Source organism: Mastomys coucha, unplaced genomic scaffold (assembly GCF_008632895.1).
Source record: "Mastomys coucha isolate ucsf_1 unplaced genomic scaffold, UCSF_Mcou_1 pScaffold6, whole genome shotgun sequence".
Taxonomy (NCBI): domain Eukaryota; kingdom Metazoa; phylum Chordata; class Mammalia; order Rodentia; family Muridae; genus Mastomys; species Mastomys coucha.
Window position 1 is genome coordinate 99,355,046 of NW_022196912.1, and position 25,419 is coordinate 99,380,464.

Below are 25,419 nucleotides of genomic sequence, written 5' to 3' on the forward strand. Positions count from 1 at the left end.
TCTTATGATTGGCTAATTTTCTACAACCATTTTTATTTCCGGTTCTGAAGAAAGGACTGAACCAGCACAGGGGTGAAGACTCTGCTCCGGAAGTACTTTCCAGGACCTATCAGGAAGAGGTCCCGGGCGCGGACGCCGGCGGGTGTCATTATGGCGGCCCGCATTGGCTCTATGGCGGGCTTGCTCTGTGTCCGCTGGTGGAGAACCGCGCAGCTCGCAGCCAGAGGAGAGCCGCTAGTTGCCTGTCGGCGATGGGCGGGCTCCTCGGCAGACACCGTGTACGATGTGGTGGTGTCAGGAGGAGGCATGGTGGGCTCTGCCATGGCTTGCGCCTTGGGTAGGTGCATCTTGACCGCTGAGTTTGGAAACTGGACTGTGCAAGGACGATGCTCACAGTGGGAATCGGGACGCTGTCCAAAGACCTAGCACGCCTGACCGGGTGGTTTGCTCACTATCCTTCCAGGGGAGTCCTCGGGAATGGCGTGAAGCTTCAGTCCTGCGGCATCACAAGTGGGCCGGCCTTTGTAAATCAATCCGACCCTTGAGAACAGGATTGTTTCTGAGCATCTTGAGAGGCATCGGGCTTTGTAGTATCAGATGGTAGACTGGATTGGCCTCGAAATCACCGAGATCATCATCTTCTGTCTTCTGAGTGCTAGCTTTAAAAGCCTGCGCCCCCAACTCCTGGTCTTAAAGCAGCTTTAATAAGATAATGTTCATATAGTTATAAGTCCTCCCTCTTAAAGCATACAGTCCAATGAGTTTTTAGTATATTCACAGAGCTATTCAGTAACTACAATAAATTTTAATACATTTTCCTTACTCTAAAAAACAAAAAAAAAAACAAAAAAGACTTGGAACTCATTAGATGTCACTCCTCATTTGTGCTCATCCTCACAGCCCTAGAGACTTTCCTACTTTCTGTCTGTAGATTTACCTTTTCTGGGTAGTTATATGTAGCTGGAGATATACTCGGTGTTTTAAAGGTTAATCCATGTTGTAGCATGTATCAGAACAGCTTTTGCTTTGGGGGCTGAAGCAATCCTCAATTGTGTGTATGCACCACATTTAGGTGGCTCATTTATGAATTGTTGAACATGTGCTTGGTTTTCACTTTTGCCCTATAACGAATAATGCTAGTAGGGACATTTTGTGTGCAAGCTTTGGTGTGGACAGTGTTGATTATCTTGAGGCTATTCACTAGTGAAATTTCTGGGTTATGTGGTAACTCTGATGTTACTGCCAGACTTTGAGAGTGCACCAGTGTACACTGTCATTGACAGTATATAAGTGCTTCAGTTTCTCCTGACCCTAACAGCAGTATCAGCTGCCTTTCTTATTTGTGTTTGTATTTCCCTAGTGACCAATGGTGTTGAATAAATTTACCGAGTGCTGGCATGATGTAGTGCCATTTCTGGCCCTTTTGAAAGTTTAGCATTCACATTTTGGTGGCTTGCTCTTGTGTTAGGTTTGTGTGTGTGTTTCATTTGTACTGTATCCTTCTCTCACTCTTTCCTAAGCGTCACGGGGAAGGACGACAGCAGCTCCTTTACACACGCAATTCTGTTTTGTTATTGTTTGCATTTCTGTCTAACAGAACTATATATATATATATACAAACATATACATATATATATATATATATGTATGTATATTTTGTTTTTTTTGAGACAGGGTTTCTCTGTGCATCCCTGGCTGTCCTGGAACTCACTCTGTAGACCAGGCTGGCCTCGAACTCAGAAATCCACCTGCCTCTGCCTCCCAAGTGCTGGGATTAAAGGCGTGCGCCACCACTGCCCAGCTGGAAATCTAATTCTTTTCCTTTTAGTTTTCTGGTGTGTCTTACCCAACCGACACACAGCACCTACTTTATGGGTTTGCAGCTGCAGATAATAATGCAGGGAAGGTGGGACACAGATAACCAGAGGGAAGAAGCGTGACAGGAAAGCTCCCTTGTAGAGGGACAAGCAGCTGGCATGTGCTGGGAGGAGGGGTGCAGGGGGGGAGTGTTCGCTGTGGAGAATACACCTAGGAAGCAGGGCTTGGCTCACAGGGATTGTAGAGCACTGCCACCCTCAGAGTGAGGACAGGGGGATGGGGGACTAGAAGAAGGTGATTTTGAGCAAGCATGACTGGGTCCCTCCTTCCTGTGGAGCTGCTGCCCAGCAAGAGGGATCAGCATGACTGAGTCGACTGGTACTCACTGCCTGCTCCATTGCAGCCACTTTGGTTTTTACCCACTCCTGTGCATGTCATAATGGTGCCTATTCACCACCAGTGCGCAGGGACAATGCCTGCAGACGCCTGTGGACTTTATGGATGACACCAGTTGCTCTGTCACCTGAAAAGCAAAGGCCCATGCAAGAGAGTGGAGTGCTCTCTATTGGAGTCAGAAAGAGGCTCGGAGGTTGCGCTGACCTTGCTGCTGGGTCCTCGATAGCCACCACTTGGCCATGGGATGACCTGCAACTGTTAAGAAAGCATTTGTGCTTTTTTAAAGACATGTATCATATATATGGCCAACTTGATTTTCTTCGTGTCTTTGTACATTGTGTGCACATGAGTACAGTGTGTAAGGACGTCAGAAAAGGGTGTTGGGTCCAGTAGCTGGAGTTAGAGTTGGAAGTCTCTGGCCGTGGGCGATTGCCTCTCTGCCCTCTGCAGGAGCAGTCCGTGCTCTTTACTAGTGAGCTCCTCCTCCCCATATTGCAAAGTAAAATCGTATTTCCTGCCAGGCGGTGGTGGTGCACACCTTTAATCCCAGCACTTGGGAGGCAGAGGCAGGCAGATTTCTGAGTTTGAGGCCAGCCTGGTCTATAGAGTGAGTTCCAGGATAGCCAAGGCTACACAGAAAAATCCTGTCTCAAAAAGAAAAAAAAAAAAATCCTATTTCCTAATGATGCCACATTACTTCAACTTCGTTGGCCAGTTGCAAATTACATTCTAGTTCTAACGCAATCCCTGGAATTTTCTCAGATACTGGGAGCCTGTGCTGCAGGCCTTCGCACAGTAATGCTTCCAAGTTCCATGTTTTCACTACAGATATTTTAGAATCAGATTTGTAGTGCTTTTTTTTTAACTCTTTATTTTATCTTGAGACTGTAATAAATTTTGCTTTCTTTAAATGCTCCATTGTTATGTTTCTGTCCAGCTTTACCCTACTCCTCCATTTCTCCTGTGTATGCCCATGACTATGCAATTACAGACTAGTGTTGAAGCCCAAGGCTCAACTATACTATTAGTGAGGCTCGTGTCCCATTACTCAGCTGTGTACATCCCAGACAATGGAGTGTCAGGTTTTTTGTTTTGTTTTGTTTTGTTTTTCGAGACAAGGTTTCTCTGTATAGCCCTGGCTGTCCTGGAACTCACTCTGTAGACCAAACTGGCCTCGAACTCAGAAATCCACCTGTCTCTGCCTCCCAAGTGCTGGGATTAAAGGTGTGCGCCACCACTGCCCAGCAGAGTGTCAGTTTTATTAGTGAGGTCACTTTAAGGCTAAGAATTAGATGGATAGAGTTTTTTTTTGTTGTTGTTGTTGTTGTTGTTGTTGTTGTTGTTCTTCCTTCCTAGTTAATTGTACTTGTTGGTAATACAGTTTTCCATTATTTGCGTCTTTGTGTGTGGTGTGTAGTGCGTTCTTTCTGGACAAGCCTTAAAGCTGTGTAGAGCGGGCCAGGCGGTGGTGGCGCACACCTTTAATCCCAACACTTGGGAGGCAGAGGCAGGAGGATTTTTGAGTTCGAGGCCAGCCTGGTCTACCCAGTGAGTACCAGGACAGCCAGGGCTACTCAGAGAAACCCTGCCTCGAAAAACCAAAACCAAAACCAAAACCAAAACCAAAAAAACAAAGAATCATTATTGGGGCTGGAGAGATGGCTCAGCAGTTAAGAGCACTGGCTGCTCTTCCAGAGGTCCTGAGTTCAAATCCCAGCAACCACATGGTGGCTCACAACTATCTGTAACAGGATCCAGTGCCCTCTTCTGGTGTGTCTGCAGACAGCTACAGTGTACTCGTCATATATAAAAAATAAATCTTTGAAAAAAAAAAAAAGCTGTGTAGAGTGGCTGTCTCGGGTCAAATGGCTGGATGGTGTTGGTGCTCAGGACAGTGTGTGTCTCCTGCCTAGGGGATTGGAATGATTACTTCTGCAGTACTGAGGATTGGACTAGGACCTCACACTTGGTAGGCACACCACCACAGAGCTGTGTCCCCAGCCTAGAAAGTTCATCTCCAAGGCTAAGGGACCAGTTGGCTTTCTTTTTTCCTTTTTGTTGGTGTCTTGTCTTTTGTTTGCTTTTGAGACTTGCTCTCATTCTGTAGCCTTGGCTGACTGAAATCATTGTAATCCTCCTGCCTTAGCCTCCAGATGTGAAACCTCTGAGCTGGTTTATATTTGTTTCTTAAAACATAAAAATTGAGTGAATTCCAGGACAGTCAGGGCTATACAGAGAAACCCTATCTTGAAGAAACAAAAACAAAAACAAAAACAAAAACAAAAAAAAAAAAAAAAAAAAAAAAAAAAAAAAAAAAAAGAATTATACATATTAATGATGTACCTTGTAATATTCATACATACAATGTATAATTTTGAACCTGCTTAAACATTTATGCTCTTAAGTTTATTATTTATAAAGATTTAAAAAGAATTTTTATGCATATAGCACATCATTATTAGATGTAGTCGCCCTACTGTGTAAGTAAGTCCTTGCCTTCTATAAAATGATTTAAAGTGTTAATTTTTTTCTTCTTTAGGACATGATATTCACTTTCATGACAAGAAAATCCTGTTGCTGGAAGCGGGTCCAAAGAAAGCCCTGGAGAAATTGTCAGAGACTTACAGCAACAGAGTCAGCTCCATATCCCCTGGTTCCACAACACTTCTCAGTAGTAAGTAGGCGAGCCTGTCTCCTGGATCCTTTCCTCAGCCTTTCAGTGTGTTCAGTAGGGCAGTCACGGGAGAGTGAGAGAAACGAGTGAGAGAAGGCCAGTGAGGAGGGAGCAGGTGGGCATGGTCATAGTTGAAGATGCAGACTGCTGAAGTTGATCGTGTGTCAAGCCTGGGGAGGACATCCCTGGTCCATGGGCATCCATCATGTGACCCTCATGTAAATGGTAGGCCATTACTGTTTGGTCTCCTGCATCTCTATGATCTAATGGTGAGCATTCACCCTGCCCCACGTCCATCCTCACCTGGGCTGGGGCGTCTACATTTTACTGGCCTTCTTTTTTTGGTGGGGAGGGCAGTAGATGAGTTGTCTTTATGTTTGTGTTAGGCACTCTGCCCTCAGGCCATTCTGTCTGAAACCCTTCTATCTGAGGTTAAACTCTTCAGTCACTTTATATAGCTGCATATGTCCCACCTGCTGGGGTTACGGGAGGCATCACCACCAGCCATTTTGCATGGTTCTGGGGATGAGACCCAGCTGTTTGGCTTCAGAATGGAGCTGCGTCCTCAGTATGTACAGCTCTGTCTCTATAGAGCTTCTACCTGACATTATACTGTGTGTGTGTCATGCTGTCTGTCTCCCCAGCTAGAATATTAGCTGCACGAGGGAGTTTGCTCTGCTTAGACCTAAAGTTATAACTGGCCCTTGGTAGATATTTCTTCTAAGTAAGTATTTCTTCAAAAATGAATTTTATTCAGTGCCATGAAGAGTTGAAAGCAATCTTTAGAATGTTTTTAGCTAATAAGCTAGTAAGGAAAAAGAATATCAGTTTAGTTTTCCTTTTTGAATTCTTACTACTTTACTGTGATCTGGCCTGTTGGGTCTTTTTTTGTGCTTTATAATCTGGACCTGAGAGAGGAAGGGCTTTGTCCCTAACAGCACTCAGGTTTTACCATCTGGACTGGAGAACACTGAAAACAACCTCCTATGTAACAGGATGGAGAGACCCAAGAGGGCTGGGGCTAGGGTCACATGAGGTCACTGTGTTTCTTTTGTAGGTTTTGGTGCATGGGACCACATCTGCAATATGCGTTGCAAAGCCTTCCGGCGGATGCAGGTACCTCCTTCCCTTAACTTTGTCGGGATGTCTTGTCTGTCTTATGTTACTTTGTTAGGAGTCCGCTTGCGCCGGGCGGTGGTGGCACATGGCTTTAATCCCAGTGCTTAGGAGGCAGAGGCAGGCGGATTTCTGAGTTTGAGGCTAGCCTGGTCTACAGAGTGAGTTCCAGGACATCCAGGGCTAAACAGAGAAACCCTGTCTCCAAAATCAAAAACAAAAACAAAAGAACAAACAAAAGAGTCCACTTGCTCTAGGCTTTTTATGAATCAAAATTTAAATTTAGTGTGGGGGTGTTCTTGAGAATCTGCTTACTTTTTAATTAATTAATTTGGTCTTTTTGAGATAAGGGATGTAGCTGAAGCTTGCCTGACCACTTGGGTCCACTTCCCAGGAGTTGGGGTCACAGGTGTGTCTATGTTCCTGATTGAAAGTCTCACTTTATATCCTGCCAAAGAGGCTGCCAGTTTGTGCGGTGCGGCTCCTCACCCTGGAAAGTGCTCTTCTGCTTTGGGCTGGAACTGTTTCCCTTTCTTTGGTGTGGATGCACTTTACTTTGTGTTTGCAGGTGTGGGACTCCTGCTCAGAGGCTTTGATAATGTTCGACAGGGACAACCTAGATGACATGGGCTATATAGTGGAAAATGACGTCATCATGAATGCCCTCACCAAACAGCTGGAAGCTGTGGCAGGTGAGCTCCCACCTCCACTTCCTCTCTGGGAAGTGATTGCCAGAGGAAAAGAGCCTTCCTCACGTACTGTACCCAGGCATGCTGGCACACTTTAATGCCAGCACTCGGGAGGCAGAGGCAGAGGCCGGTAAATAAGAGCTGGGAAAACAGCAGAGGCTGGAGTGATTGCCTAGCTGTCTCAAGGCCCTGCATCAATCCTGAGTACAGGGAAAAAAAACCCAGAACAGTAAACCATCCATCCATACAAAATCTGTACACAAAATATTCACAGCACCATTTACCAACTGCCAAAATGTGGGAACAATCCAAATCCTATTAATTGATGAATAAAGAAATACAATTTGATATATCTATACAATGAAATGTTATTTGGCAGTAAAAGGGAGTGTATTACTAGTCCATGTTACAGTTGACTGAATCTCAGAAACATGGTAGGTGAGGAATCCAACACATTAATACAATGGTTTCATCCACCATCTGAGCTGTTGAGAACAGACAACTGCAGAAAGATAAAAGCAGCTGCCGGGGTGGTGGTGCTATACAGAGAAGCTCTGTGTTGAAAAAACAATTAGGAGTGGTGTAATAGTAGATCAGTTGTCTAGTGTGTAACCTTGAGCTCCATCAACAGACAGAATCACTGTGTGTGTGTGTGTGTGTGTGTGTGTGATACTTGCTAGTGAACCTAGGGTTTATAGAGTGTTAGGTAAGTGCCTTTCCGCTGACTTGCCTACATCCTTATCCCTCTTCAAGCTGTTTTGAAATCTGTAATACTTTTTTGTCGTCTGCAGCCACTGTTCCCTGAGATTGCACACCAACATTTATTTTACTCATCTAATTACATCTTAGCACCTAAAAAGATAAGATGATGGCTGGGTGGTGGCAGCGCACGCCTTTAATCCCAGCGCTCTGGAGGTAGAGGCGGATCTCTGAGTTTGATGTCAGCCTGGTCTACAGAGTGAGTTTCAGGACAGCCAAGGCTATACAGAAAAACTTTTTTTTTTCAAGAAATAAACAAACAAAAACAAACAAACAAAAAAACCCAAGCCAACTTTTGAAGGCGAGAACTTATTTCAGCCTGTGGTGTCCCCTCTCGCTTGCTCAGCTGCAGAAAGAAACTGGGAGGAGAACTAGGCTAGAGTTCTCTCTCCCACCCCTGATGTGTATATTGAGGCATTGTTGATACTGGGTCTCTCTGTGTAGCCCTGGCTGGTCTAGAACTCCCTATGTAGACCAGGCTGGCCTCCAGCTCGTAGAGGTGTACCCTCATCTGCTAGGACTGAATGCGCTCCACTACGAACTCCCTATGTAGACCAGGCTGGCCTCCAGCTCGTAGAGATGTGCCCTCATCTGCTAGGACTGAATGCGCTCCACTACGAACTCCCTATGTAGACCAGGCTGGCCTCCAGCTCGTAGAGATGTACCCTCATCTGCTAGGACTGAATGCGCTCCACTACGCGGGGCTGTGCTTTCTCCTTTTCACTTTCCGACATCAAGCCGTTTCCTGGCTTCTGTTCTTTACCTGCAGTTCCTTTACTATTTGAGTTACTTTTAGATCTTCTTTTCCTGCTTCTCAGTAAATGAGAGGACAGGGCTAGCCAGAGACTTTGCTTTTAGATCACTTAGTTTGCCCTCTCGTCGACCCACCTTTCTGACGTTTGCTTCGTTCTCTTTTCTCCTGCAGATCGAGTGAAGGTTCTTTATGAGAGCAAAGCTGTTGGCTATTCCTGGCCTGGTCCATTTTCCATGGCAGACTCCAGCCCTTGGGTCCATATTACCCTAGGTGATGGCAGTACCCTCCAGACCAAACTATTGGTAGTTGAAGATTCTTCCTTTGTCAGGGGTCTTGCATGTCCACACCTTATGTTCTAGGTCTGTAGTTTCAGATGGAAACCGTGGGTTGGACTTCAGGTTATTATCTCTAGAATGACCAGCCCCTATTCAGGACAGCCAGAGCTAAGATGGTCTTACCCTTCCTGTACTGGAAGCAACCTCATGGGCCAGCTTAGGGTAGGCTAGCCAGACTCCCAGGACAGGACGGAATGGGAGTGTTGGGGACTCCAGCTGTTCTTTTCCTGTTACAGAGGTCCCAGTGTTGTTCATCTCCTTGAAGCTCTCCTCCTACCTCCAGTGCCTGTCTGTGTCTAACTTCTCCCTCTAGTTCACGCCTCCAGAGGCTCTGCTTGAATGTGGCTGTTGCTGGTACCTTTTGGTTCAGATAGCCACTTGGCCCCGTTGGCTCCGGCTGGGGTCCCATTTTGTATGGCTTCCCTATGGGGGCTGTGAGCGGCACAGGCTGAGCAGTTTGATGAATGCAGTGGTTCTAAGATTTAGCAGCATCTTGTCTCCATGCAGATTGGTGCTGATGGGTACAAGTCAGGAGTGAGGCAAGCTGCTGGGATCCAGAATGTCAGCTGGAACTACGACCAGTCTGCTGTGGTGGCCACTCTCCACTTATCAGAGGTAATCTCTTGAGCTGCCCATGGGAGACCTTGTCCTGAGTACTCAGTACTCCTTACAAGAATTGTCTTTTGTTCTAGGTCACAGAAAACAATGTAGCCTGGCAGAGATTTCTTCCCTCTGGGCCTATTGCTCTGCTCCCGGTAAGAGATCCTCTGGCCAGTTAACTGAAAGGTAGCCTGCCTTAGTCTTAAGAACTTTGCGTCCTTGAGCCTGGTTTAACGGGTTCTGTTCCAGGAATGCACTGGTTCCTTTGCTCAGTTTCCATTGCTTGAAAATGTCTAAGTTCAGAAGAGCAGGTTTTCGTTGCTCATTTGTTTTTCAGAACTGTCTCCTTGGCTGACCTGACACTCACTTTTGCTGCTGTATACTGTGATTACAGGCATGTGCCACCACACCAGGCTGATGTTCTTCTTTTGACACAGCTCTCAGATACCTTGAGTTCCTTGGTTTGGTGCACATCTCATGAGCATGCAGCAGAGCTGGTCAGCATGGATGAGGAAGAATTCGTGGATGCCATCAACTCTGCCTTTGTGAGTATCCCCTTTCTAGCTGCTGGTGTGATGAGGAAAAGAGGAAATCATGCAGCGCCCTCTTAGCAAGTGCCGAGGCCTGGGTTTAGACTGTGTCAGGGCAGAGGAATGTGCAAAACAATGGAAGCTGTGGGCTGCTGTGCTGATCGGAAGGCCTGCCAAGGTACATGGGTCATTTAGTGTCCATTCCTATGCAGTGTAGCACCTTCTGTGTAACAGGCTCTGAAGAGCCTCTGCCTTTGGGAAGCCCACAGTCAAGTGAGTGAGAATGACAATCTATGCCCCATAACAGATGGAGGCCAGAGGAGAACATAGGGTGAGTGGCACTCTAGTTCCTTTGTGACTGTTGCTAAGAATTGGTGAACAATAAAGTTCAGTTTTAGTCAGAGGCCAACCCAGGAATACTTTGGCATGACCCAAAATAAAACCTGCCAGGGGGGTTTGTCACTCATGAACAAATCAGTTTAGGCATGTTACATAGCATTACCCATAGCTTTGGTTATAAAAACAGGGTCTTTGGTGAGCTTTTAATTGTTTACTGATCACTAATCAAATCCCACCGTTTGGGGCTGACCGGCGTGCAGTGGAGTGATGTTCACCACACAGACTTTGTTGACTCGGCCAGCGCCATGATACGCCATGCTGTCGCCCTTCTGAAGCCCACTAAGGTCTCAGCCCGTCAGCTGCCCCCAAGTATAGCCAAGGTGGATGCTAAGAGCAGAGCCCTCTTTCCTCTGGGGCTGGGACATGCTGCTGAGTACGTCCGGCCTCGGGTGGCCCTCATCGGGTAAGACTGTCATGGGGTAGGCCACTGCTTTCTGTGTTTGCTGGAGGCCACACCTGAATGTTGCTTTATTCTTAGTGATGCAGCCCACAGAGTCCATCCGCTTGCGGGACAAGGTGTCAACATGGGCTTCGGGGATATTTCTAGCTTGGTTCATCATCTCAGTACAGCAGCCTTCAATGGAAAGGACTTAGGTAAGGATTTGGGTATCCTGACATCAGGCAGAGATGCAGTAAGGTCTGCTGGAAACTAGAGGAAGTATTTACTACTGCAGTAAGGATTTACCTTTGCTCTTGCTTTTGAACCCCAGGCTCCATGAGCCACCTCACAAGTTATGAAACAGACAGACAGCGTCATAATACTGCTCTTCTGGCTGCTACTGACCTATTGAAAAGGCTCTACTCTACCAGTGCCACTCCGCTCGTGTTGCTCAGGACATGGGGCTTACAGGCAACTAATGCAGTGTCTCCGCTCAAAGTAAGTGGACACTTAAGGCTCTCCCAAGTTTTTCTTTTTTCTTTTTTTTTGTTTTGTTTTGTTTTTCGAGGCAGGGTTTTTCTGTGTGGCCCTGGCTGTCCTGGAACTCACTCTGTAGACCAGGCTGGCCTCGAACTCAGAAATCCACCTGCCTCTGCCTCCCAAGTGCTGGGATTAAAGGTGTGCGCCACCACTGCCTGGTGTTTTGTTTTGTTTTTTTGTTTTTTGAACTGAGGAAGGAGTACAAAAGTTCTCAATTTCTTTGGGATTAAACGCATTTGCTACTGTCTACAGTGACCACACCTTCCCAGATGATTATGAATAAGAGAATCTGCTGGATTTGTTGATGTCCATATCTAAGCAATAATTTGGAATAGTTAGGCAGGACCTAGGAATAAAGGGTTGAGGGCTGGAGAGATGACTCAGTGGTTAAAAGCAGTGGATGTTCTTCCAGAAGGACTGGATCAATCCCCAGAACCCACATGGCGGCTCACAACCATCTGTAACTCCAATCCTAGGGTATCTGACACCTTCTGGCCTGAGTATACTGGGCATGCATGTAGTATACAGACATGCATGTAACATGAAGGCACACTAGATATAAATAAAGAATAAAAACAAAACAGGACTGGAAAGGTGGCTCAGCAAAGAGTGCTGGCTGTTTTTGCAGGGCTCAGTCCCCAGAACCCATGATGGATGCTCACAGCAGGTGTCTGAGACCCTGCTCTATCCTCCTCAGGCTCCTACATGCCACAGCAAACACATGGAGGTCAGAAGACAACTTCCGAGAGTTAATCTCTCCTTCCACAGAGGTTACAGTGACTGACCTCGGGCTCTCAGGCTTTTACTTGTGTGGCAAGTGCTTTTACCTGCTGAGCCAGCTTGCCAGCCCTGTTCTTACAGCTGCAATAAGCAGGGCTCCTGGGAGGTTCTCTGTGGGACTTCTGCCCTGTTTCTCCCTTAGCCATCTTGGCTGTTTATGAAGTCACCTTTCCTCTCTCCTGCAGCGAGCAAGCATCACTCACTGCTTTTCCCTTTCTCTAGGAACAGATTATGGCCTTTGCGAGCAAATGAGTGCTCCTCTTCTGGAGACCATGAGGATGATTAAAGAACACCTAGCCCTGGGACCTTCCCAATATGGTTTAATAAATTTACACCAGAATTTGTGTCTCTTTGCCTCTTCTGATTAATTGGTCTGTGGTACCAAAACAGTGATAGCTAAGGAAAGACCCAAAGGAAAACTATTTAATTGAAAGGAGCTTTTTATTACTGTGCAAACAAAGGAGTCTCCAAGATGCTCTCCCTCATTTCACTTGGTAACAATCCTTTCGAAATAAAGTACTTAAATGTACTTAAATGCTGGTCGTAAATTTATATAATTATCTTGACAGAGTAAGAATTAGAAATACCCGATACATTTTCGTTAAACTGTTGTTTTAAAATTAACACTGGCATGCCAATTAAATGTAAATTGCTTTGACAAAGTACACTGGATTTGAGGGGACACAAAGATGAATCACAGCCATATCTTAATACTGCTCTTTTCCCCTTCCTTTGCACAGCTCCACAGTTGTTTTATTTATGGCTTATCTCTGGGATACCATTCTCTGTCCAGTAACAAAACAATACATGATCTCATAGCATCCACAGCTGCAGAGGCCCCAGGAACCAGTCAGAAGGGAGCTGAGAAGTTACACAAGTCTTCCTTGTGTGGTTGCGAGTGGGTAACATGGAGTGGTTCATTACTTGGGGTTTTGAAGTGTGTATTGCAAAGTACCAGAGAGGCCTCCAGAAGAGACCTCAAACTGTGTTAGAAAAAAACACTACAGAATGCCATACCCAGCAGTTTATTTTGAAAGGTGAAGTAAGAAAATAAGCTAAATTGTTTTGGAATAGCTTTTAAGGGATGAGACAGCTGTTGCTACAGAGGAGCTTTTTAAGTAATGTGGAAAACTTAGTACAAAGTAATGTTAGTAAACCCAGAAAACGTTTCCAGAATAAAAGAGGGCAGCTGCTGGAAAAACGATGGCCAGAGCCTCTCGGGACAAGGTGGCTTTTTTCAATACGGGAGCCTTCATAAGAATACTGACTTCAATGTATGAAAAAAAGTTACAAAGGTGAGAATTTAAGGCACACTTTTCAAGGACTTCCATGACTCAGATGTTCTTCATCTAGTAGTGATAACACACACAGCATCCACCATGTGCCAGACCACATCCCCGGTATTTAAAATATATTAATGTTTTCACAGAGGTGAAACTTAAGAACACATAGAAGCCCCTTAATAAAAAAGACCCGTGTTACTGGGTGAAGGTGGTGCACACTTTTCATCCTAATACTAGAGAGGCAGAGGCCAGCCTGATCTACAGAGTGAGTTCTAGGACAGCCAAGGCTACAGAGAAACCCTGTCTCCAAAAATAGAAAAAAAATTGAAGATATATGCAGATAAATTTCTGAGGTCAAAGTTCATGTATTTAGGAGTTCTGGCAGTATCCAAGGTAACCATAGGTGTCTGTGGAAACATATGCACTTTATAGCTAGGGTCCCTATGTCCAAGGCGTCAGAGACCACCTGTGTACAGAGCACGAGTTGTTGGCTCTGCTTTCAGAGCTGGGGCTGAATTTAGGGCCTGACATGCCAAATAGCTTTGCCACCAAATGCTGTCTTATGACATCCTTTTTAAAATTTGTTGAGTATTGCACTGAGTGGCCCAGAGTAGACTCAAACTGGTTATGTAGCAAGCCTATAACTTGCAATCTTCCTGCCTCAGCTCCAAGGTAGCTAGCATTATAGGCCTGTGCCATGAGGTCTGTTATATGGGCATCTTTAATGAGCACAGCTTACTCTTGGAGAAACAGCTCAGTTTCTCTCAACTGTGAGAGCATTTAGTGGCCTATGGCTGGCCTAATACTTTTCTCTTTCTTTACATGATTGATGCAACATAATGACTTAAAAACCAAGGCTCCCCAGGGACTACTGTGGGCCCGGGCATGGCCACACCCTTTGTGAAGAGCAGAAGGAAAAGGGGTGACCAAAAATTACGTTAGGGGAGACGGAAACTTCTGGAAGAAGAAGAGGAAGGGTAAAGTGCTGTGACAGGAGCCAAGCAATAGGAGACCCTCAGGCCAATGATGTCATACCAGAAATGACATGGTGGCAGAAGTTTAAAATCTTTAATGACTTTAAAGGGTTAAATAATGCAAGCACCTGTGCCTCTCGCATGCATGACCTGTGTTCAACCACACAGAAGATGTCTTGAGAGAGAAATCATGGTTCTCTAATGTTACTCATTGTCCTGACCTGTACCAACATGGACCAAAATAGTCAATCAAATCAAATTTGGGTATCACTGGAAAGGGGATCTGAAATCCTGAGCTAGACAAAAAAAAATTCAGAAAATAGCTAAATTCAGCAAGGGCCTAGGCAGGAATGCACTACTATAAAAGCATAGTGCTAGCACATTGTGCTTAACATTCAAGAAGTCCTGGGTTCAATTCCCAGCACTTTTCACACCTCAGTTCCCAAAAGGACAACTGAAAGCATTGGTAGTCTTCAGACACAAATAGCTCACACACTAACTTCTAACTGCAGAGCAAAAACAAGGGTACGGTTGTACTTCACAGAAATACAAAGGTACACAGTTTAGGGCTGTGTTTAATTCTATAAACACACTGGCTTGGGAGGCAGTGCTGGCACTGGATAGGCACACATCTCTAGGGCTGAATGTTCACTAAGTCTAGAGTGGCAATGGCTATCCCTTGAGACCCAATGGTCTCCTTGCTTATAGCTCTAACTTCAGGCAGTTAAGAGCTACACTCTCCATCTTGCTAAGATTGACCATGACATGAGCATAATAGCTCACTCCTGTAATCCCAAGGTTCAGGAGGCTGAGGCAAGAGAATTGATAATTCAAGGCAACCTGGGTTACATACTGAGTTCCAGGCCAGCCTGAACAACACAACATGGCCCTTGTCTAAAAATAAAATACTTAGGACAACTCTAAGCTCTAAATTGGTTGGTTGATGTATTATGCCACAGGATCACACAAATTCTAATACAGTATCTTTTCCCCTCTCTCTTTCAATTATAGATGGGAAGCAAAACCAGGTATTTCCCCCAGGCTTTTAGGGTAGGGACTATAAGGGGAGGAAGAAAAAAATTACCAGTATTGATAGTTTATGGGATTTAAGTAAATCAGCTTAATTTAGCTTATAAACAAAAAAAAAAAAGAAAAAAAAGAAAAAAAAAAAGAAACCATTCAAAGCCATGAAGCATCCAAGGGTGAAACAAGATTATTCTTTGGTTCCCAGGACCTGTCTCTGAACTCAGGATCTAACATGGAGTTCTAAACCTTTGTTTTTCTTTGCAGGACTCTGTAACATACAAAGAATTTCAAAAGATTTACACTCTGGTGCCAGCCATGCACCCATGTGGTTAGGAGCCATTCACATTAGATATGCAAATTATTTAAGCCCAAATCACTAGGCTCAAGGGCAAGACTCATCTATAAAATCTTTCCTTATAAAGCCAGTTAACAGGTTTCGGTCCAGGCTTTTCCCAGAGAAGGTCAGAAAATGTTCGAGTCCACACCTTCCTGTAAAAAAATTGTTCGGAAATGCAGGCTTCAGAGGACGAGCTCGGCCTCAGCTGGTGATGCCCAGAGACTGGAGCAGGTGAAAGGTGGCCCCCAAGGCCCAACCAGTCTCTATGTTGTTCACTTTCTTTGTGAGCTGTTGAAGAAGAAAGTCTTCACATTTTCATGCAGTTTTCAACATATGCAAGCATGTTATAATAAATATATATAATAAATATGTCCAAAGGGACAGCTGCTACCCCATGCGGCCAAGCACTAATTGCCCCATATCCAGCATGCTCACGAAGTGGCTTTAAGCAGACATTTGTAGGGAGCCTTTTGTGAGCCGGGCTTATGGACGCTCCTTAAACTCCACAAAAAGTGTAGCCCCTCTAGCCTTGTCTTCTGAGTCACCAGTTTCTGATCAGGCCAGTCATAACATAATGCTCATGGGTGTGGGAGGAATGGAACTGGCAAGAGCTGGGTGGACTTAGGTAGGGAAGCCCACATTAGCTTTCTGATTCTATGTAAGCAACTGACCCTCAAGCACTAATAACCAACTAGGGCATTCTGCACTCAATTGTCTGGATTGTTCACGACCTTTATTGCTTTGAACAAAACTTTAGAACTGATCCCTCAATTACAGAAAAGAGGCTTAGATTACTTTTTATAAAATTGTTTTCTTTAGACTCCTTCCTATCCCTCCCCATAGATTTCAGTATATGCAGGCTCTGTACCCTCTGTGATAAGCTATTTATTATAAAATAGATCTTTTAAAAAGATTTTCAGTTTTATTATTTTTTAAAATTGTGTGTGGATACAAGTGTCTGCCTGTGAGTATGTACCCTTTGAGTGCACGTGCCTGTGCAGGGCAGAGGTGTTGGATCTCTTGGAGTAGGGGTTATAGGTAGTTGTGAGCCACCTGACATAGGTGCTAGGAATTGAATGTAGTCCTCTGGAAGAGCGGCAAGTATTCTTAACTGTGGAGCCATCTCTCCAGCCCCCTAAAACTTATAATTAAAAATAGGTATTTATATTTTTTATGTGTGTCAATGTTCTGACCACAGGTAAGTATGTGCACCATGTGTGTGCCTAAGTGCCCACAGTGAGCAGAAGGCAGGTTCACATGCCCTGGAACTGGAGTGACAGGTGTCTGTGAGCCACCATGTGGATGCTGGGAATCAAACAGGGGTCCTCTGCAAAAGCAGCCACTGCTCTTAACCACAGAGCCATCTCCATAGCCCAAAATATATCTTATGAATTTCATACAACTTGTTTTCTTACTTTCTATACCACTATCGAATGATTACAAACTATATTCACAAAGATGGTTAAAGTCTGATTCTTGTCCTCCCGCAGCATGCAGTCTATGAGAAGACAGTAAACTAACTATCCATCTGACTTAGAATATACAGGATATATTTCGTATGTCTGAGACACTAATGCAGTTAGCACTCAGTATTAGCACTATTGTACAAAATGGGACAAGGAGTATGCCAATGTCACCAGCCAGATGCACCTGCCTCAGGGGCTCTCTGAATATAAATCTGTGTGGTGACCCCAGCTACTTGTTTTCTTGTGCTCTCTTGATCAAACTGAAGTTCTTATAACCACATGATCAGTGGCAGATGAGGGAGTATAAACCAGGATGAGAACCCTGGGATTCGGGAAGCATGGCTCTCCTGCCTTGCCTGTACTGTATTCTGGATGCTTATTTCTTCTGTCTTTTTCTTTCTCAGTGCTTCCCACTGGGTTCTAAACTGACTTCATAAACCGTAGGACTTGAACATCTTCACTGGGCTCTGAGCCTTTCTGTCCTGTGTCCTGTGGGATACCATGCCTGGTACTGTACTTAGAGACTAAACTGCATATATCGCAGTGCCTGTTGTGCCTAGCAGGGTGCCTAGGCTACATCCCAAACAAGAATGTCTACTGCTCTGATTACCAAACAAGTGTTTCCCAACTGCAGCTCTGCCTCTTACCTGTAAGAGGGTGCCATCGGCAAAGCCGAAGCCATCTTTCAGTAAGGCTGTGATGTAACTGAGATCCATGCAGAGGAAAGGGCTGCCCGAGGAAAAGCTCTCCAAGTTGTCACACACTACAAGTGAGAGAAGACAGCACTCACACTTGCAGCTAAGAGGTGGGGGTGGGGGCTTCTCTAGATGGAGACAGCACTTGAGTAGGCAAAGATCCTCTAGGTGTTGCCCCAGCTTCCTGGAAACTAGCTGGTGTACTGCCTTCTTTAGGATCTACACATTTCCAGTCTGAAATCATCTATTTGTATTTACACGCATCTTAGCTTATCTGCCTCTTAGGGGTAATAGGGGAGCAGGGGAAAGGCCCTGCTGGAAACCAGGCCAGGGCCTGGCACACATGAGGCAAGTTCACACTCAGCACCATGTTTTTCAAACTTCTATGACTTCCTGTGGCCACTTAGTACCAAGTCCCCAGGTGAACCCAGAGAACAGAGAAATATCCTTTAGCCCTCTCTTGGCCACTGGAAGAGATCATTTGTATCTTAGACTTAATCTCTAAAGGATGTACATGTGGCAGTCCCCCATGTATTCCACTGCTCAGTTCTTTATTACTGCTCATAAGCCGATTTCTTTTTTTTTTTAAAGATTTATTTATTATTATATGTAAGTACACTGTAGCTGTCTTCAGATACACCAGAAGAGGGCATCAGATCTCATTACAGATGGTTGTGAGCCACCATGTGGTTGCTGGGATTTGAACTCAGGACCTTTGGAAGAGCAGTCAGTGCTCTTACCCGCTGAGCCATCTCTCCAGCCCTCATAAGCCGATTTCAATGTTAAGGGAAACCAAGAGAGAGTGTGCCAGGCTGGGTATGCAGCTGGTCTGGGTGTTGCAATGACTGCCTAGCATCCATGAGACTGGACTCCATTCCCACTACCACATAAGGTAGTCACTGGAATTCATGCCTATAATCCTAACACTTGAGAGGTGGATCAGAACTCTGGGTTATCCTCAGCTACACTGCAAATATGAGGCTATCCTAGGCTACATAAGACCTTATCTCAAAAAACAAAAACAACCCCCCAAAACCCAAAATAACAACAAAAACAACAAAAAGCCCCACAAACAAATAATGGTAATGTGGTAATAATAATAGTAAAAATGTAGAATGTAGAAAGCTTGTTTGTTTGAACCACTTCTCTAAAGTGTCTTACATCCACATGTTCTTTGGACAGTAGCTAATGCGTCTTCCAGCAGACTAGAAGGTTCAGGAGGGAGCCAGTCCTGGAGGCTCTACACTCAGCCACACCACATACCCATCTTCAAGAATTTCCTGACACTTACCTTCTCTGGCTTTTCTTTCAAAATCTTCAACTTTTAAAACACCGCCCTTTTCATAATCTAAAATGAAACAGAATCATAGCTAGTATCAAAAGCTTCAAGGAAACAAGGACATTTATCCCAGTGATACATAGTAATGCAAACTAGAAGTATGCAGTATTTCCAACATAAGAGACTCCTGACCTCTCTACAATACAAACCCATTATTCACAATTAATGCCTGGTACCTATTTTGTATTACATATTTAACCACAGTAAAAAGTATTTTTGTTCATTCAAAAGTATAGTAAACAGGCTGGGGGCATTACTCAGTGGTAACGAGCTCTTAGTGTAGGCAAGCAGTGGTGGCGCACACCTTTAGCCCTAGCACCGCAGAAGGTGTCTGCAGAGGCAGGTGGCTTTCTGTGAGTCTGAGACCAGCCTGATCTACAAAGTGAGTTCTAGGCAAGCTAGGGCTACACAGAGAAAGAAAAGAAAAAAAAAAGAAAAAGAAAAAGAAGAAAGAAAAGACAAAAGAGCACTCTCTACTCTTACAGAGGGCTCAGGTTCGGATCCAGAACCCACGCTAAGCGGCTTACACACACCTGAAACTCCACTGCCTCTGCAGACACCTACACATACATGGTACTTATAAACTCATGCAGGCACATACACATACATTAAAAAATACAGTAAGCATGACAGCAAGCCATCTCTCAAGTCTTGTGTGTATTCTCACAATACACAAAACCACAGCTTCTGTGATAAGAAAAAACAAGTCCTAAAAGAACAGGAAACTAGGGTGATGGGATAATATCGTGAATGTGGTGAGGTTTCACAGGTACATACATGCAAGGATTGGCAAACACTTGCATTTACTGTGTGTCAACTTGTTATGGTTTAGATAGAAAACACCTCCTATAGGCTTGGTCTCCAGACACTGGAGTCCCCAGTCTCTGAGAGGTGACTGGACCACGGGGGATCTGCCTTCAGAGAATCAAACTACAGATAACACGATAGTGTAATGGGAGGTAGTGGGAACCTCTGGACCTGGGGCTTAGGTAGGAATGTGTTGTTGAGGGCTCCATCTTGTTCTAGGGCCCATCCTCTGCCTCCCCTTGTATCCTGTCTGTCAGGAGGATACTTTGAAAGGAACTTTGCTCCTCCAAGCCCTTCCACCATGGTTTTTTGCCTCACTGTGGCAGAAACAAGGAAGTTGCTGACCTGACTGAACTCTCTGAGACTGTGATCCAGAAGAAACCCTTAGTCCTCTAGCAGTCTTCTCAAGACTTTAATCAAGTTTACAAAAGAGTTAACACAGCTACAACTCAATGAGGATAGAAAGCAGGCTAGGTCTGGTAGTGCAGGTCTGAGATCCTAGCTACTCAGGAGGCTAAGGCAGGGGGATGCAAATACAAGGCATACACAGGCTACAAAGTCTCAAAGTCATCTCAGGCAACTTTGAACTGTCTCATGTGCAGAGGTTCTGGATTCAATCCCAGTACTAAAAAATACAAAAAGACTTCATATACAAAGTCAGGCATAGGGGCACATTTGTGTAACCCTTTAACTCAGCCGACTGGAGCAGAAGGATGGCTACAAATCTGGGGCCAACCTGGGCTACACAGTGACTTCAGTATGGGTGAAGGATACATAGTAAAAACCTACCTCCAACAGACTTTACATACAGGTAGGTCATTTTCCACCTCCCAAAGACCCCAGTATATTCATTCCCCTTTCCGTTCTAGTGGGAAGTCACTCCAACCAACACAGCCTTTAATGCTCTTCCCCAGCTTAGCCCCCTTCTGTCCCTTCATGGCCTGACCTTAGGCATGAACTCACCAATCAAGTCCGTATCGACAGCTCGATCATAATAGTAGGAGAAAGCATAAAAGGAGCTCCCTCGAATCTCTTCCGGCTGATGAAGTTTTCCTTGTACTACCCTCAGTACTTCTGCATAGCAGGGTTCAAAGCCCATCTCCCCTGCCAGGGCAAAAGTAGACATCACTTAAGAATAACGACATGGCAACAGTTGCCAGCTTCAGCAAGCTGCTGGAGCCAATGAGAGAAGAGCAAGAAAGCAAGGAGGTTGACTCTTCGCCTCTGAGCAGCAGTGGTGGGAGGGGCTTAGCTATGGCCAAGGGTTAGGCTTGATACCCTCGCAGTGAGGTGGGGGCAGAGCTCTGAAACAGCAGGACAATCTGAGGTGGAGCTGACACAACACTTGGAGTGACAGGTGGAGTGCTGTCCAAGCTGCTCAAGATATAAGCTGTCCACAAATGCATGACTGTGTCCTCTCCATCATTATATTCAGAGAGAAGACCTCAGGAAATTCCACAAGGCCAAGGGTAAAAGGCCTGGACCTGCACTCCAGGAAGACTAGAGCTAGGTATGGCCAGATCACCACGTCTGAGAAACTGAAGACAGCAGCAGCCGCAGGAACAGCTGTGCCTTCTGTACAAGTGTCCAGCTGAGGTGTGGAGATGCCTCAACAACAAAGCACAAACCCCCGGGGGCTGGAGACGTGCCTCGATCGAGAGCACCGGCTGCTCGTTTAATGTTTGCCTACATGCATGCGTGTGCACCGCATGTATCTGTGCCTTCGGAGTCCAGACTCCACACAACTGTTGTTTTACACAGTTGTAAGCTCCCATGTGGGTGCTGGGTATTAAACCCAGGGCCTCTGAAAGAGCAGCAAGAGTTCTTACCCCTGAGCAATCTCTTCAGCCCCCACTTCCTGCTCTTGTACAGGACCTGGGTTCAGTTCCCAGCAACCACATGAAGGTTCACAACTGTCTGTAGCTCCCATGCCAGGGGATCTGACTCTTTCTGACCTCCATAGGAACTAGACACACACAAACATGCAGACAATGTATACAATACACACACACACACACACACACACACACACAAAACAGCTGTACAACTTTCTTTAACCTCACTGCTTGTCCATGGAAGTTCCTCCCCTTACCCTCTGTTCACCAAAACCAGCTCTAGCCACAGCGGTAGCCACAGCCACCGTGCTCCTGCCTGTCATTACGGCTTATGGTCCAGAAAGCTTGTTTTCTTCTCTGGGATAACAAAATTTCCCCTGACATTAATATCTATGGTGAATTATTCTTATCTCAATTTTGAGCTTTACTCTAAATGAAACTGTTACACATCCCCCAGACCTGAAACAGGGATCCTCACTGCTGCAGGTTACAACAGACCCCTCCCACTACCCACTACGGAACTCAGAACAGTTTGCAGAGCAGGTGTTGCCTGCCTTGCTGGCCCTGGACATACTGAAACCTCTAGAATAAGTGCTTTCAACATGGCAAGTGTCCCCTGGGCTCTACAGCCTTCCTATAGGACGTCCCAGAACATGAACTAGGAAGGTAGTCTTAATGGTGAGGGAACCATTCACCTTCTTGGTTACCACCGTACTGGTATTTCACACCCCCAAAGATCCACTCTGCTTCCAACCATCTTGGTAAACAGGCGCTTCGGAACGTACGTCCAGCAGTCCCTGAAAGAACACAACACAAGAAGGCAAGTCTGTGAGAGGGAGATAGAAGCAAGAAGCACTGTGGCTGAAGGGATCAAGGGGACTTATAATCTTGTCAGAGTAGTTCCTCTGCTGCATCCCGCAACATGGATTCTTCATGGGCTTTGTGGTAGTGGTGAACTCTCTAAAGCCAGAGACAAATTTTCATGCACATTTGCCAGGGGGTTTCTAACTCTTATCCCAAAGAAATAAATGTCCCACAGTAAAGTCAGCTCCGTCCTTTAGTGGAGGATCATTCCTCCACGGGTAGTTGAGGGGTTCAAGGACACACTTGAAGATAACCTGGCAAACTGAAGTGCTCTGTGCGCCTCAGCCCTGTACTTGCTTACTGTGAGCAAGCACTGTCCGGACTGCATTAGACACAAACTCCTGTGCAAGGTGAAGAACAGGGCACAGAAGGGTCACTGACTTGTCCCCAGTCACACAACTGGGACTGCAGCCAATTCTGCCTGTGCCCAATTGTGGAGACAGAAAAGGAACTGCTCAGTCACTCCACTTGGCAAACAGAAAAGACCTTGTTCCCTGACAAAGGCTTGTGCAAGTTCCTACCAGACACCGTGGAGGGAGGTTCCAGCCTTGTAGCTACAGGTCTTTACCCCAGTGTAGTAACCTTTGCTCTAAAGGTGATGACTGCACACCACACCACTGCAGCTTTTATGTCTGTTATGTAACACACACTTCCCAGGCCAACACAGCCAGCCCTTTGCACCATAGGAAGAATGCCAAGCAAGGGAAGAGGGCGAGCTGTGTTTTGGCGCCTCCCAGTCTCCCACCACAGAACGTGACTGACAAACCTTCTGCTTCCAGGGCTCCCAGAGTTGCCAGTCTTGCAGCTTTCAGTCCAAATCCCAAGTAACTGAAAAATACAAGGTTGACCAGTTTCAGGCTGTCCTAGGTATTTTCAACCCACAGCTGCCCTCTTCAAATGTGACATGGTTTTTCTGACTCCCTTTGGAAGGATGGAAGCTTTGCCTTATCTCTGTGCTGTATTTGTTCACATGGACGATAAAGGAAGACTTCTGTGGTCTGGGTAAAGGATGTGCAGTAAGAACTGCTCACAGGTGTGATACTAAGGAATAAGACTGTTCCTGGTGGCCCAGCCTGAGAGCCATCCCCAGAAACGCTCTTATCAGTTGCGGCCTGGTTTCTGAAGCCTGGAAGCCCTGACTAAATGAGTTGGTATAGAGCTCTGGCTGAGGTCTGAGCCTTCTCCACATGCAATCAACTAAAGAGTAACTGACTCGTACATCTCACACTTTTGAGGCCAAAACTGGAGATGCCTCCTAGGTTTCTCAGGTTTGGTGTGGCTTAGGTTTCAGTACACAGGGCTTGGGGGACTGGCAGAGGCTGGTAAAATACAGTAACAAATATTAAAATGCTTTGAGAAGTAAGGAAAAATAATATACTGTGAACTATTATTTCCCCTACCCCTCCTCACCTATGTGTATAGAGCTTAAACGTGCTGTTAAACATCTCAAAGGAAGTGAGGTAGCCCCTAGGTGTTTGTTCCAGGGTTTTCTGCAAATCAGAAGCAAAAAGACGATTCAGCACCTGCAATCGGATGAAGATTATCACACCGCCACCCACAACCCTCCCCTAAATCAGACACGGGGAAGATTAGACTCCATGTGTTCCGAGGCTCCGGGAGCCAGAGAGACTTTCTCCAGCCCGTTACTGACTCCGTAGCCTACTCACTGTAGAGCTGATGCCTCAAAGCAGCATGGTACTTTCTTTGCCAGAAAGGCCTTAATAAGAATGGCTCACCTCAAACTGGGGTAGAAACGTGATTTGGGTGGAGGCACCCCCCAGGTCAAGGGTCCCCACAGTTTCCTGGCCACGGCCATGCAGCTGACCTGGTAATGAGAGCAAGGGATGAGTACCCAGGCCATCCATCCATCCATTCTCTGCAGGTTCTCTCCTGCTTACTGCACTCCAGTGAACCTGTGGCCATTTACTGCTCCCTGAACCCAAAGACTGCAGGCTAATGTAAACTCAGAGAGCCTCTTGTTGCCTCTGAGACCTTGAACGCAGACTGAAGAATCAGCGCATCTCCCTACCCTCTTCTTTCTTTAAAGAAGAGATTCTGTCCAGTTTTAATTCTGGGTATGTATATGGATTTGCACAGACAAGTGTGGCTGCTCAGAGCTAGAGGCCTGGAGCCAGAGTAACAGGCAGCTGTAAGCACCCAGTGTGGGTGCTGGGAATGGACAAGGAGTAGATTGAACTGCTCAGCCATTTCTCTGGCCCCACCCCCTTCTTCCAATGAAAGAAGAGTATGGGAAAAGAGAAGTGGATTTTTACCCTCCTGGTCCACTTGTAAAAGCCAGTTAAGGTTGTAGGTTCAAGATTTATTTTACCTGTTAGAAAGTTCACCGTCACCCAAGCTAGTAAGCCTACAGGAGAGAAAAAGAAAGTTGACACTCCAGGTCGTTTCCTTGTACTCTACTTCTCTGGATCTCATGTCTCTCGCAGTCTCCCTGCACCAGCCCTCCCTGCTTATTTATGTAGCTCCCGTTTCTTTCTTACATGGCACCTCTTTATCCCCAGTAATTCCTTTAACTGGATCTTGCACTGACTCCATCCCTTTCCCCGGAAGTGTGTATTTCATCATCTGCCCCACCTTCATAGGACCCATCCATGATGCTAACACTGTCATCTGGGACCAGGAAAGGTGAATTCTTGAAGATCTCCTCTACCTAGAGAAAAGATACAAAAATCTGGGTTCCATGGGGCAGTAAAACAAATGATCATGCTTGGCTGCATTCTGTAAGTCTTAGTTCATCCCCCCTGTGTTCTATAATTCACTCTAGCTCACCTCCCCTATGTTCTATAATTCACTCTAGCTCACCTCCCCTATGTTCTGTAGTTGCTCTAGTTCACCTCCCCTATGTTCTGTAGTCGCTCTGGTTCACCTCCCCTATGTTCTGTAGTCGCTCTGGCTCACCTCCCCTGTGTTCTGTAGTTGCTCTGGTTCACCTCCCCTGTGTTCTGTAGTTGCTCTAGCTCACCTCCCCTATGTTCTGTAGTCGCTCTAGCTCACCTCCCCTATGTT

At 45.7% G+C, this 25,419-nt stretch overlaps 2 protein-coding genes across 3 annotated transcripts in view; one reads left to right on the top strand and one right to left on the bottom strand.

Annotated features, from left to right (window-relative positions):
• Positions 1 to 70: 70 nt before the first annotated feature.
• On the top strand, positions 71 to 12,109 carry Coq6 (coenzyme Q6, monooxygenase). Of its 2 annotated transcripts, none has more exons than XM_031355229.1 (12): positions 71 to 337; positions 4,754 to 4,888; positions 5,946 to 6,004; positions 6,573 to 6,696; positions 8,378 to 8,508; positions 9,049 to 9,156; positions 9,234 to 9,296; positions 9,579 to 9,686; positions 10,271 to 10,473; positions 10,549 to 10,664; positions 10,781 to 10,947; positions 11,992 to 12,109. In XM_031355229.1, exons 1-12 carry the CDS (start codon positions 151 to 153, stop codon positions 12,019 to 12,021), a joined length of 1,431 nt encoding a protein of 476 aa, XP_031211089.1. In that variant the 5' UTR covers positions 71 to 150; the 3' UTR covers positions 12,022 to 12,109. The 2 variants fall into 2 exon arrangements, with proteins under 2 accessions (XP_031211089.1, XP_031211088.1); XM_031355228.1 differs by having other exon boundaries at positions 86 to 337; positions 9,031 to 9,156.
• Positions 12,110 to 12,778: 669 nt separating this feature from the next.
• The window catches only part of Entpd5 (ectonucleoside triphosphate diphosphohydrolase 5 (inactive)), a 38,271-nt gene continuing 25,630 nt past the window's right edge, over positions 12,779 to 25,419 (bottom strand). The window contains exons 7-16 of the mRNA XM_031355234.1: positions 24,988 to 25,063; positions 24,725 to 24,760; positions 24,132 to 24,220; positions 23,806 to 23,885; positions 23,162 to 23,223; positions 22,227 to 22,328; positions 20,660 to 20,800; positions 18,842 to 18,898; positions 17,503 to 17,618; positions 12,779 to 15,677 (exon numbers count right to left, since the gene is read on the bottom strand). Coding sequence (XP_031211094.1) covers positions 15,591 to 15,677; positions 17,503 to 17,618; positions 18,842 to 18,898; positions 20,660 to 20,800; positions 22,227 to 22,328; positions 23,162 to 23,223; positions 23,806 to 23,885; positions 24,132 to 24,220; positions 24,725 to 24,760; positions 24,988 to 25,063 — 846 coding nt within the window. The 3' untranslated portion in view covers positions 12,779 to 15,590. The remainder of the gene's footprint in view (positions 15,678 to 17,502; positions 17,619 to 18,841; positions 18,899 to 20,659; positions 20,801 to 22,226; positions 22,329 to 23,161; positions 23,224 to 23,805; positions 23,886 to 24,131; positions 24,221 to 24,724; positions 24,761 to 24,987; positions 25,064 to 25,419) is intronic.